The 13,432-nt window shown below is 36.6% G+C and overlaps 1 protein-coding gene across 8 annotated transcripts in view; it reads left to right on the top strand.

Annotated features, from left to right (window-relative positions):
- SCMH1 (Scm polycomb group protein homolog 1) overlaps nucleotides 1-13,432 on the top strand; it is a 171,936-nt gene that overhangs the window by 63,173 nt on the left and 95,331 nt on the right. For 7 of the 8 annotated variants that reach the window (XM_080802756.1, XM_080802757.1, XM_080802758.1 and 4 more), the window contains one exon: nucleotides 8,536-8,770. In XM_080802756.1, coding sequence (XP_080658882.1) covers nucleotides 8,536-8,770 — 235 coding nt within the window. Of the gene's footprint in view, nucleotides 1-8,535; nucleotides 8,775-13,432 lie in introns of those variants that run through there. The other variant, XM_080802760.1, reaches the window with a different exon arrangement.

A 13,432-nucleotide genomic window follows, 5' to 3' on the forward strand; every position in this document is an offset into this window, starting at 1 on the left:
AATTGTATTCCATGTGTTTGAAAGTTAAGCAAAAACATGAAAGATATAAAAAGACTCATATCGAACTACTAAGTGCAAAATGAAAAGTATACTGGATGGGAGTAATGGCAGAAGAGATCAGTAAACTTGAAGGCATAGCAGTAGAAACTATCCAAAATGAAACACAGAGAGGGAAAAGAATCTTAAAAAGATGAAAAATAACATCAGTGAGCCAAAGGATAACTTCAGTTTCCATGGGATAACTTCATAGGCTCTGTAATTAGAGTGCCCAAAGGAGAAGAGATGAGGGACGGAAAAAGATATTTGAAGATAAAATGGCTAGAAAATTTCCAAAATTGAGGAAAACTGTAAATCTACAGATTGAAGAAGCTCTATGAATCCCCTCCAAATAAAAGACAAGAAGAAAACTACATTAATGCATATTATAAATGCTCTAAGTTAGCAATAGAGAACGTCTTAAAAGCAGCCAGAGGAAAAAAGACGCTTTACGTAAAGGTTAACTAAGATAAGAACAATATTATATTTTCTTGTCAGAAACAATGCAAACAAGGAAGTTGAGTAACATGTTGAAAGTACCAAAAGCAAAAACTGTCAACCTGGAATTCTATACCCAGTCAAAAGACCTTCCAAAAACAATACCAGGTGGAATTACAGATCTGTAAAAAAGGAATCAAAGTCCTTGGTAATTGTAATTACAAAGGCAAATACACCAGGTGTTTTTCTTTATTATTTAAATCTCTACAAAGATAATCGTGTAAATAGTAATAATCATATTGTATTGTACAGGTGATAACATATGAATAAGTAAAATGTATAACATAAATGCCCAGGAGAGGAGACTTCTTAAAGATACTGTTGTAAGATTCTTATTATACTATTTTCTTGAAGATAGACTGATAAGTTAAACTTGTTTACTATAAACAGCAAAGCAACCACTAAAATAATAGAAAATAAATAACAGATGTTAAACTTAAATCCAGTTGTATCAGTAATCAAATTAATTATAAATGGTCTAAGTGCCCTAGCTAAAAGGTTGAGATTGTCACATTGAATAAAAAAAAAATCTAATTTCTTGCAAGAAATTATGCTTTAAATATAAAGACACAAACATGTTAAAAGTAAAAGGATAGAAAATGGTATACCTTGCAGACATTAGCCACAATAAACTAAAATGACAATGTTAATATCAAAGTATTTTTCAGAGTAGAGAATACTGCCAAAGATAAAAAAGGTAATTTCATCATGAAAATGGGTCAGACATTTTTTTTTTTAAGATTTTATTTATTTATTTGACAGACAGAGATTACAAGTAGGCAGAGGCAGGGAGAGAGGGAGGAAGGGAAGCAGGCTCCCTGCCGAGCAGAGAGCCCGATGCGGGCCTCGATCCCAGGACCCTGGGATCATGACCTGAGCCGTAGGCAGAGGCTTTAACCCCCTGAGCCACCCAGGCACCCTGGGTCAGACATTTTTACGTGAAGCAAGAAATGATAGAAATGTAAGGAGAGGGGCGCCTGGGTGGCTCAGAGGGTTAAGCCTCTGCCTTCAGCTTAGGTCATGATGTCAGGGTCCTGGGATCGAGCCCTGCATCAGGCTCTCTGCTCAGCAGGGAGCCTGCTTCCCCTCTCTCTGCCTGCGTCTCTGCCTACTTGTGATCTCTCTCTCTGTCAAATAAATAAATAAGGGGCGCCTGGGTGGCTCAGTGGGTAAGCCGCTGCCTTCGGCTCAGGTCATGATCTCAGGGTCCTGGGATCGAGTCCCGCATCGGGCTCTCTGCTCAGAAGGGAGCCTGCTTCCCTCTCTCTCTCTCTGCCTGCCTCTCTGCCTACTTGTGATCTCTCTCTGTCAAATAAATAAATAAAATCTTTAAAAAAAAATAAAATAAAATAAATAAATAAATAAAATCTTTTTTAAAAAGTTAAAAAAAATTAAGGAGAAATGAATAAACCTAAATTTATTTATGGATGGAGTTCTAATACTCCTGTCTATGAGTAAAGAACACATAGTAGGAAATCAGCAAGTGAATAGTAGACGTTAACAACACTGTCAACCAGCTGGACCTAACTGACATGTATAGAGCACCCTCAGCAACAATAGAATGTACATTCTTAACAAGTGCACACAGGATATTTGCCAAGTTAGACCATATTCTGGACCATAAAGTAAGTTTTGATAAACTGAAAAGGATGTAAGTAATAAAAAGTATGTTCTTGGGTTACACTGAATATAAATTAAAAATTAATAGCAAAAAGTTACCTGAAAAAATTAAAAATAGAGCTACCCTATGACCCTGCATTTGCACTGCTGGGTATTTCCCCAAAGATACAGATGTAGTGAAAAAAAGGGCCATGGGCACCCCGATGTTCATAGCAGCAATGTCCACAATCACCAAACTGTGGAAAGAGCCAAGATGCCCTTCAACAGACGAATGGGTAAAGAAGATATGCTCCATATATACAATGGAATATTACTCAGCCATCAGAAAGGATGAATACCCAACTTTTGTACCAACATGGACGGGACTGGAGGAGATTATGGTGGGTGAAATAAGTCAAGCAGAGAGAGTCAATTATCATATGCTTCACTTACTTGTGGAGCATAAGGAGTAACATGGAGGACATTAGGAGAAGGAAAGGAAAAGTGAGTTGGGGAAATCGGAGGGGGAGATGAACCATGAGAGACTGTGGACTTTGAGAAATGAACTGAGGGTTTTAGAGGGGAAGGGGGTGGGGGAATGGGTGAGCCTGGTGGTGGGTATTAAAGAGGGCACGTATTGCGTGGAGCACTGGGTGTAGTACATAACGAATCTTGGAACACTGAAAAAATAAAAATTTTTTTAAAAAAGTTATCTGGAGGGCGCCTGGGTGGCTCAGTGGGTTAAGCCTCTGCCTTCGGCTCAGGTCATGATCTCAGGGTCCTGGGATCGAGGCTCACATCGGGCTCTCTGCTCAGTGGGGAGCCTGCTTCCCCCTCTCTCTCTGCCTACCAGTGACCTCTCTCTCTCAAATAAATAAATAAAATCTTTAAAAAAAATGTTATCTGGAAAATAATACCTCCAAATATTTGGAAACTAAGTAACACATTTCTAAATACACCTTGGGTATGGAGAAATAAAAAGGGACATTAGAAAATATTTTCAACTAAATGGAAATGAAAATTTCAAAATTGTGGATTGCTGCTAAGCAGTCCTTACAATGAACTTACAGCACTAAACACTGATACCAAAAAGAAGAATTTCATCTAGTGACCTCAGTTTCCATTTTAAATAATGAGGGGGAGAAAAAGGGCACATTAACCCTAACGTAAGCAGAGGAAAGGAAATAATAAAGATCAGAGCATAAACCAATAATAGAAGAAACAGAAAAATAATAGAGAAAATCATTGAAGCCAAAAGCTGATTCTTTTCAAATATCAATAGAAATGGTTAACCTCTAGCCAGATTAATCAATAATAAAAGAGAGAAAACACAGATTACTAATGTCAGAATTGGAAGGGGTAACATTACTATTGATTGCACAAATATTTACAGACTAATAAAGGAATATTATGAACAAATTTGACAACTTCATTGAAATGGATAATTTTCATGAATAACACAGATGACCAAAGTTCTGAATAACACTGTTGCTGTTACAGAAGTTGAATTCATGGCTAAGAAATTTCCCATAAAGAAAATTTTAGGCCTGGATGACTTCACTGGTGAATTATTGCAAACGTTTAAGGAAAAGGTAATGCAAGTTCTACACAGACTCTTCCAGAAAGTTTAAGGGAAGGGAATACATTCCAGCTTATTCTATGAGGCAGGTATTACTCTAATACCAAAATCAGGTAAAGATACTGCAAGAAAAGGACCACAAGGCAACATCTCACATGAAAATACTTATAAAAATTCTAAGGAAAATTCTAGGAGATTGATACTAACAATATGTAATCAACCAGGTGGAACTTAATTCCAAGAATGCTAGGTTGATTAAACATTCAAAAGTCAATCAGTGTTTTATCATATGAACACACTAATGAAGAAAAAGTGTGATCATCTCAGTAGATGCAAAAAAGCGTTGACAAAATCCAATGTCCATTACTAATAAAAACTCTCAACAAACAAGAAATAGAAGGAAGGGCATTTGGGTGCCTGGGTGGCTCAGTTATTAAGCGTCTGCCTTTGGCTCAGGTCATGATCCCAGGGTCCTGGGATCGAGCCCCACCTTGGGCTCCCTGCCCAGCCGGAAGCTTGCTTCTCCCTCTCCCACTCCCCCTGCTTGTGTTCCCTCTCTCGCTATGTCTTTCTCTGTCAGATAAATAAATAAAATTTAAGAAAGAAAGAAATAGAGGGACATTTCCTAAATCTTAACCCCTAAAAGGCAGCTATGTAAATTTTAAAGCTATCATACTTAATGGTAAAAGTTTAAATGCTTTTCCCTTAATGTGAGGAACAAGACAAGGATGTCTGCTCTTGCCATTTCCATTCAACATTGTACTACCAATGTGACCAGGCCAAAAAAAAAAAAAAGGAAAGGAGGAAGGGAGGCTTTTAGGGAGGGAAGAAAGAAAAGGATTCAGATTGAAAGATTAGAGCAACCACCAAAGAAAATGTGTGGGTGACAAGTAAGTACATGAATTGATGGTTAACATTTTTTCATTATGGAAATACAAAGTAAAATGATAATGAGATATCTCTATCCATTTATTTAAATGTCTCTGACAAAAAGGACTCACCAGACCTAATAGTGGCAAGGATGTGGAGTAAATAAAACTTTCATAAGCTACTGGTGAAAACATAAAATGATTCAATTACTTTAAAATACAGTTTGAGAAAAAACGTCAACAAACTACTCAGCCAAAAAAAAAAAAATCACTAAATTAGGGATTGAATAATACATCTTTAACTTGGAAAAAATGTTTTTATATCTCAGTACTATGGTTAAAAGTAACTCAATAGAAGACAAAATGGAAGAGAAACTCTCATTTACAATGGCAGCAATATATGCATATTTTCCATACAAAGATTCATACATGGATGTCCATAGATTAATTTGTAATAATCAAAAACTGGAAATACACCAAATGTTTATCAACATGAACACAGCAATAAAAAGAAATGAATTATTGATTAATTCAACAACATGGGTAAATAGCAGAATAGTTACGCAGACTGATAATTTCTACAAAAATCCTATTGCCAACATCATACTTAATGGTGAGAAATGAGAAGCTTTCCTGCTAAGATCAGGAACAAGGTAAGGACATCTCCTCTCACCACTCCTTTTCAGTATCATAGTGGAAGTTTTAGATACTGTAATAAGACAAGAAAATTAAAGATATACAGATTGGGAGGGAAAAATAAAACTCTCTTTGTTTTCAGATGACATAATTGTCTCTGTAGCAAACTTGAATTGACAAAAAAACCCTCCTAGAACTAATAAGCAACTATAGCAAATTTGTAAGATACAAGGTTAATATATAAAAGTCAATCACTTTCCTTTATAGTGTAATGAACATGTGGAATTTGCAATTAAAAATACAGTTCCACTTAGCACCTCCAAAAATGAAATACTTAGATATGTATCTAACAGAATATATACAAGATTTGTATGAGGAAAACTACAAAACTCTGGTAAATGAAATCAAAAAACTAAAAAAAAAAAAAAAATGGAGTGATAGTGATGTTCAAGAATAGGAAGGCTTGGGGTACCTCGGTGGCTCAGTCAGTTAAGCATCTGACTCTTGATTTTGGCTCATGTCATGAACTCAGGGACATGTGATTGAGCCCCACGTTAGGCTCCACGGCTCAGTGTGGAGTCTGCTTGAGATTCTCTCTCTCTACCTGCCCATCCTCCTGCTTGCATGTGCTCTTTCTCTCTCAAATAAATAAAATCTTTTAAAAAAAAAGATAGATGTTAGTTTTATTACCAAGATGACAGTTCTTCCCAGTGTGATCTATAGATTCAATCCAAGCCTAATCAAAATTACAGCCAGTTATTTTGTGGAAAAAATTTGATTCTAACGTTTATATAGCGAGACAAGATCTAGAATAGCCAACATAATATTGAAGGAGAACAGAGTTGGAGGATTGACACTACCCAACTTAAAAGCTCGCTATAAAGAAACAGGAGTCAAGACGGTGTGGTATTTGCAAAAGAAGAGCCAGATGGATCAGTGGAACAGAATAGAGAGCCAAGAAATAGTCTCTCAAAAGTAAAGGCAACTGATCTTTGACAAAGGAGAAAAGGCAATACAATGGAGCTAAGATAGTTTTTTTCCCAAAGGATAGTGCTTAAACAACAATAGCCACACACACGAAAAAAAAAGAAATCTAGACAGAAACCTTACACCCTTCACAAAAATTAATTCAAAGCAGAGCACGGACTAAATGTATAACTTAAAACTATAAACTCCTAGAAGATAACATAGGAGAAAAACAAGATGACCTTGGGTGTGGTGATGACTGTTTAGATATAACACCAAAGGCATGATCCATGAAGGAAATAATGGAGAAGCTGGACTTCATTAAGATTAAAACCTTCTGCTCTGGGAATGACACTGTCAGAAGAATAAGGAGACAAGCCACAGACTGGGAGAATATATTTGCAAAAGGCATATCTGATAAAGGAATGTTATCCAAAATATACAAAGAACACTTAAAAAAGTCTCAAAAATAAGAAAGAAGACAACTTGATTTAAAAATGGCCAAAGATGTTAACTAAACACCTCACCAAAGAAGACATACAGATGACAAAAAAGCATGTGAAAAGATGTCCCACATCATGTATCATCAGAGAAATAGGAATTAACAGTAGTGAGATACCACAACACACTAATTAGAATGGCCAAAATCCAGAAGAGTGACATAACCAAAATCTGACGAGGGTGTAGAACGAAAGAAGCTGTCATTCATTGCTGGGGGGAGTGCAAAATTGTACAGCCATTTTGTAGGATAGTTTGTTGATTTCTTACAAAACTGAACATACTCTTTCTATACAATCTAGCAATCATATCCCTTGGTTTTTATCCAGAGGATTTTAAAACTTACATCTGCACAAAAACCTGTGCATAGATGTTTATTGCACTTCTATTCATAACTGCCAAAACTTGGAAGCAATAAAGATGCCCTTCAGTGGGTAAACGAAAAAAACTGTGGTGTAGCCAATAAATGGGACATAATTCAGCTGTAAAAAGAAAAGAGCTATTGAGCCATGAACAGACATGGAGGAAACTTAACTTGCATATACTGAGGGGAAGAAGCCAGTCTGAAAAGGCTGCATACTATATGATTCCACCTATATGACATCCTGGAAAAGGCAAAACTATGGAGACCCTAAAAAGATCAGTGGTTGAGTGGGTGAGGGATGAATACGCCCAGCACAGAGAATTTTTAAGGCAGTTAAACTATTTTGTATGATTCTATAATCATGAATACCTGTCATTATACATTTGATCAAAACCACAAAATGTAAACCGAGAGAGAACCCTAGTGTAAAGTGTGGAGTTTGGGTAATTATTGTGTGTCAAGATAGGTTCATCAGTTGTAACAAATGTACTGCTGTGGTGGGAGGTGTTGGTAATAGGGGAGACTGCACATGTGTTTGGGGTAGGGTGTATATGGGAGATCTCTTTGCCTTCTGGTCAGTTTTCTTCTGAACCTAAAACTGCTGTAAAAAAACAAGATCCTTAGAAAAAAGAAATGAATTATTGATATATCCAACAATATGGATGAATATCAGATTATGCTGAGTGAAAGGAGCTAGACACACACAAAAAGAGTTTATTCTCTGTGACTCCACTTAAAACTGGAAAATGCAGCCAATCAATCTACAGTGATAGAAGGTGATCAGTGTTTACCTGGGAGCAGGGGTCTGGGAAGGGCTAGACAGAGGGATTATAAAGGGACATAAGAAAACTTTGGGAGTATGTCCATGTTAATTTTCTTTATTGTGGTAAAGGCTCCTAGGGTGTTGTGATGTGTATGGTGTCATAGATATATATATATGTCAAGATTTAACAAAGAGTATAGTTTATGGTATGTCAACTTAACTTAAAATTGTTTTTAAATATGAATTGATTTGTAAGTTAATGTCAAAATAAGAAAACTTTTAACCCCCAGTAGTGTGTGTGGTGAATATACAAACCAATACACTGAAATGCTCCATGAAGAGACACTGAGGATATGCAAGTTTAATAGGATGATTTCTAAGAAGAAAATGTTATGAATACCTGGAGATTTAGGATATTGGAGAAGATAGGATGAGCAAGCATTTAAATCAGGACCATTTGAGACACTGCTGTGCTTTTTTTACTCGTGTGAGTCAATATTTGATGCCTCTGTGGAAAGTAATTTTTTTCCCCTTCATCTTACCTTCCAACGTTTCTTTTATATGAAACCCTTCCTAAGAATTAGGGAATAGTTCAAGGCAGTTGTCTTAGGCTCAGCTATAACCAGTTTCAGTCCTAAGCATAAATTGTCAGGTTCCAGCTCAACATCCGTACAGAAAATGCCATTCACTCTTAGTCTTCCTAATGCCCATGGCTTGTTTTTCTCAGTCCTACACACCTCCAAGCAACGAGTTCAAGATCAGCATGAAATTGGAAGCGCAGGACCCCAGGAACACCACATCCACGTGTATTGCCACAGTGGTTGGACTAACAGGTGCCCGCCTCCGCCTTCGCCTTGATGGCAGCGACAACAAGAATGACTTCTGGCGGCTGGTTGACTCAGCTGAAATCCAGCCTATTGGGAACTGTGAGAAGAATGGGGGTATGCTGCAGCCCCCTCTGGGTGAGTAACTAGACCTAAGCTCTCCTTAGCCAATTAGTTATCTTTCCAAAATTGTACATCCTATTATGGGAAACCCTAGGGTCCCCTGCCTATTCCTTCTTTTTCATATGGCTAAAAGAAAGGGCCCACCCAAAATGAAACGAGCTGTAAAATCTGGACATATCCGCCTCTACATTAACTTATAATATCCAGACTTCTCTTAAGGTCTCTTTTTTCTAACTAGAAACCACACCTTTCATCCTTCTTTGTCAGTTCTCATTTACCCTGAAAGAGAGAATAGAAGGAGATCTTACCATTTAATCTGCCTCAAAAACCACAGAGCTTTTACCAAATCCTACAATGGTAACAAGAGGTGAGAGAAAATTTCCCAGTGGAAATATGACTGTTGTAGGGATTCCTTCTTTCCTTTCTCCTAAATTCTCACTTGGTCCTTGTAATTTTCTCACTTTGAATTAATTTGCATTATTTTATTTAAACTAATAACCCCATTACATTTTTCTTCTCAATATCAGACTTACCTTTTTTCTTCCCCCCTCGATGTACCTCGGTGATGTAGCCCATCTCATCAATAGCAGTTAGTCACTGTTGCAGTGAGTCTCAACAGAGAAGAGAGACAGGTTATGAACTATGGGCTGTGTTCCCCTCAGAAGATTATACTGAATTAACTGAGCATTACATAGCAGGTATCATTTGCAAGAGATCCCAAAGTGGTTGCTGAACATTATCCTCCAACTAAAAACTTTATTTGTAATGTAAAATTCCAAACATATACAAAAGTAGAAGGAATAGCACAGTTGAGGTCCATGTATTCTTCATCCTTGATAATTACCAACACATAGTCAGTCTTGTTTTGTTATCCGCATGTACTCCCTGCCCCCTCCTGCCCAATTGCCCAAACATCATATCATTCTATCCTTAAATATTTAGTATCTATGTCTCATAGATAATATTTTTGAAACATAATCATAATAACATTATCATATATAAATTAATGATAATTCATTAATATCAACAAATATTTACTCAGTGTTTAAATTTTCCCTGTTGTCTGTCTGTCTCTTTCTCTCTCTCTGTTAGTTTCTTTGAATCAGGATCCAAATATCCACATATTGCAGTTGGTTGATATGTCCTTTAAGTCTCTTTTAACCTGTGGGTTCTCCTTCTCTCTTATTTTTGTCTTACAATTTATTTGTTGAAAAACCTAAATAATTTGTCTTTAATATCCCCCACAATTAGATTTTGCCAATTGTATCTCTGTGGTATCATTTGACAGGTTTCTCTGTTCTCTCTCTCCTAGAAATTGGCAGCTAGGTCTAGAGGCTTGATCAGGTTCAGGTTCAGTTTTTTTATAAGAATATCTCATAGATGATGGTGTTTACTTCTATTAGGAAGCATATATGGTCTTGTCTCTTATTTTATAACGTAGCAGCCATTACTGCTTGTGGCCTAGATCAAAGGTTGACAGATTTTCTTAAAGAGTTAGACAGCAAAACTTTCAGGCTTATTGGCCATACATTCTCAGTTACAACTAGTCAGCTTAGTCATTGTAATACAAAAGCAGCCAGAGACAATACATAAACAAATGAACAAGGCTGTGTTCCAATAAAATCTTATATCTATAAAAACAGATGACCAGCTGCTGGCTATAATTTGCTGATCCCTGATTTAGATCAATCAATTCATTATGGTTGCAGAATGGGAAATTTTAATCTTATAAATAATTCTATCCACATAAATTAAATGGAATATGTCTATTAAAATAAACTTCCATCAATTATTTGGCTATTGTGAGGATATCATTCATGGAAGAAAGCTTAAATGCTTGATTCTTTTATTTATTTACCAATTTACAAAATGATGAATTGGTTTACTACCATCCTTCAAAAATATTTAAGGATAGTTTTTTTTTGTTATTGTTGTTTACTATCGTAAACCCAAGAATTCATAAATACTTGACATGTTTCATTCCATTGCACTAATTATCCTTATTGATTCCTAATTTGTCCATTTGTTGGCTATATAGGAGCCTCATCAAATGGTCTTCTGACTCTTTATTGCTTGATAGCTCTCTTGGACTTTTGAAATTTCAAAATGTTCCAGGTTTATCTTATATATTATCTGCCCCAAATACGACTTCAGCTATTTCTTTTAGGTGCGTAGGTTCCTTTTAGTGGGAAATGATAGAGACTATAATCCAAACACTAGAGCGCTCAGAGCTGCTGGGTTGGTTGTTCTTTCTATGTCTTTTTGGCAGAGATAGGAACTGCCTTACTATTATTATTAAAGATAAAATTGTTAGTTCTTGCTGATACTTCCTACTAAAATTCAGGACAAATGGTGTTTTTATTTACTTTATCTTTGCTATCTTAAATCTCTATCTCCTTTGTACTACAACAAAACCCTAGTTCTCCATATCACTAACAAAATAACTCATTTGTTCTATTGTATAGACACATACAGTAGTCTCAGAATAACAGTAACACTTTACCACCATCCTCATTACTGACAGTGTTTGAGTTACTTGCATTTCTTTTTTTCTTACCCTCAAGTGAAGGATAGTCAATAATATATTATAAGATTGTTTGGGTTAGTTTCTCTCTGGGTTGCAGTGCCACCAACTTGATATAAACTGAGGTTCATTTGTTGTATTTTTTAAAGATTTATTTATTTCTTTGAGAGAGAGAGGGAATGTACATGAATGAGGGGAGGGGCAGAGGGAGAGGGATAGAATCCTCAGCAGACTCCCTGCTAAGCACGGAACCCAGGACCCTGAGATCACAACCTGAGCCAAAATCAGGAGTCAGATGCTCAATTGACTGAGCCACCCAGGCACCCCTGTATTTTCTTTTTTATTTTTAGAGATTGCTTTTTAGAAATGTTCCTTTATAAATATATATGTGATACAAATCATTCTTAAAGTCAAATCTATAGAGCAAAGTATATTCAGAGAAATCCCCTTCACCTTATTGCTTTCTTCTGCCATAGGCGCTGCTTTCTTTTAATTTTATAGTTTGTACTTCATTTTTTAAAAATACAAATATATTTGGGTGTGTCTGTGTCTGTGTCTGTGTATGTACATATATACATATGTATTTCCCACTTTCTTATATAAATGACAGCATACTATGCATAGTTGTCTTAACCTTGCTTTTTTCCAGTTAATGAAAGATCCTAAAGTTGATTTCTTAGTAGTACGGAGATATTTCTCATTCCTTTTTATAGCTGCATTAAACTGTGTAGTTCTCAACCTGCTTTATGAATCACTATTTAGAATCATCTTGTTAGGCTATTAAAAAGCACAATTGAGTGCTCGCTTCGGCAGCACATATACTAAAAAGCACAGTTGACCCTTGAACAACCCAGGTTTGCACTGCATAGCTCCATTGTACACAGATTTATTTCGATAAGTACAGTACACTATTATAAATGTATTTTCCGGGGCGCCTGGGTGGCTCAGTGGGTTAAAGCCTCTGCCTTCGGCTCAGGTCATGATCCCAGGGTCCTGGGATCGAGCCCCACATCGGGTTCTCTGCTCAGCAGATAGCCTGCTTCCCTCTTTCTCTCTGCCTGCCTCTCTGCCTACTTGTGATCTCTGTCAAATAAATAAATTAAAAAAAATTATTTAAAAAAAAAAAAATAAAAAATAAATGTATTTTCCCTTCCTTACTTTCTTAATAACATTTTATTTGTTTTTTTAAAGATTTTTTATATTTATTTGATAGAGCACAAGTAGACAGAGCAGAAGACAGAGGGGCAGGCAGAGGGAGAGGAGAGGCAGGCTCCATGCTGAGCGGAGAGCCTGATGTGGGACTTGATCCCAGGACCCTGGGATCATGACCTAAGTCAAAGGTAGACGCTTAACTGACTGAGCCACCCAGGCGCCCCTTAATAACATTTTCTTTTCTCTAGCCTATTTTAAGAATACTCTATATAATACATAAAACATACAAAATTGTGTTAATCAGCTCTTTACATTATCGTTAAGGTTTCAGGTCAACAGTAGGTTATTAGTAGTTAGGTTTTGAGGGAGTCAAAAGTTTTTGATTTTTGAGTGCATGCAGGGGGGGGCGGTTTGTACCCCCCAACCTCTGCATCATTCAGGGGTCAACTATATAAGGTCCCAAGGATAATTGTGGCAATTTAAATCACAGTCTTTCAATAAATTCTCTAGAAACGTGTGGATCAAAAAGGAAACCAAACCAATTTAAACATTACTGGAGTCAAGAATACCATAGATTTCAATTACATATTGTCTGCATGTTCAGGTATAAAGATCTGAAATCATTAAAGCTAGTACGTGACCCCCTGACCCAAACCAGAATGAATAGTTTTATGTAGGTAGAAATGGGATTTAGAAAGGTGAGGGCAGTGGGGGCCTAACACAGCCAAAATCAACTCCAGGAAAAGGTAGTTCAATTTAGAGTGGGAAATACTGAGAACAGAGCTAAGATCTATTTGATTAGAACATTGGCTACTGGGGAATCCAAAGGAAGAGAGTGGATTGAAAGTGTGAGGGACTAGAGATAGCTCTCTTGAGAAGATAACTACTTTTGGGGGAGGATAGACGTAGGTTGAAGGAAAAGAAAGAAGCAGGGGTGTTGTAATTCAGATTTATACAGAAACAGAAGAGAATCAGTCAAAAGACACACAAGTCTTCCTATT

The sequence above is a fragment of the Martes martes genome, assembly GCF_963455335.1.
Source record: "Martes martes genome assembly, chromosome: 4".
Classification (NCBI taxonomy): Eukaryota; Metazoa; Chordata; class Mammalia; order Carnivora; family Mustelidae; genus Martes; species Martes martes.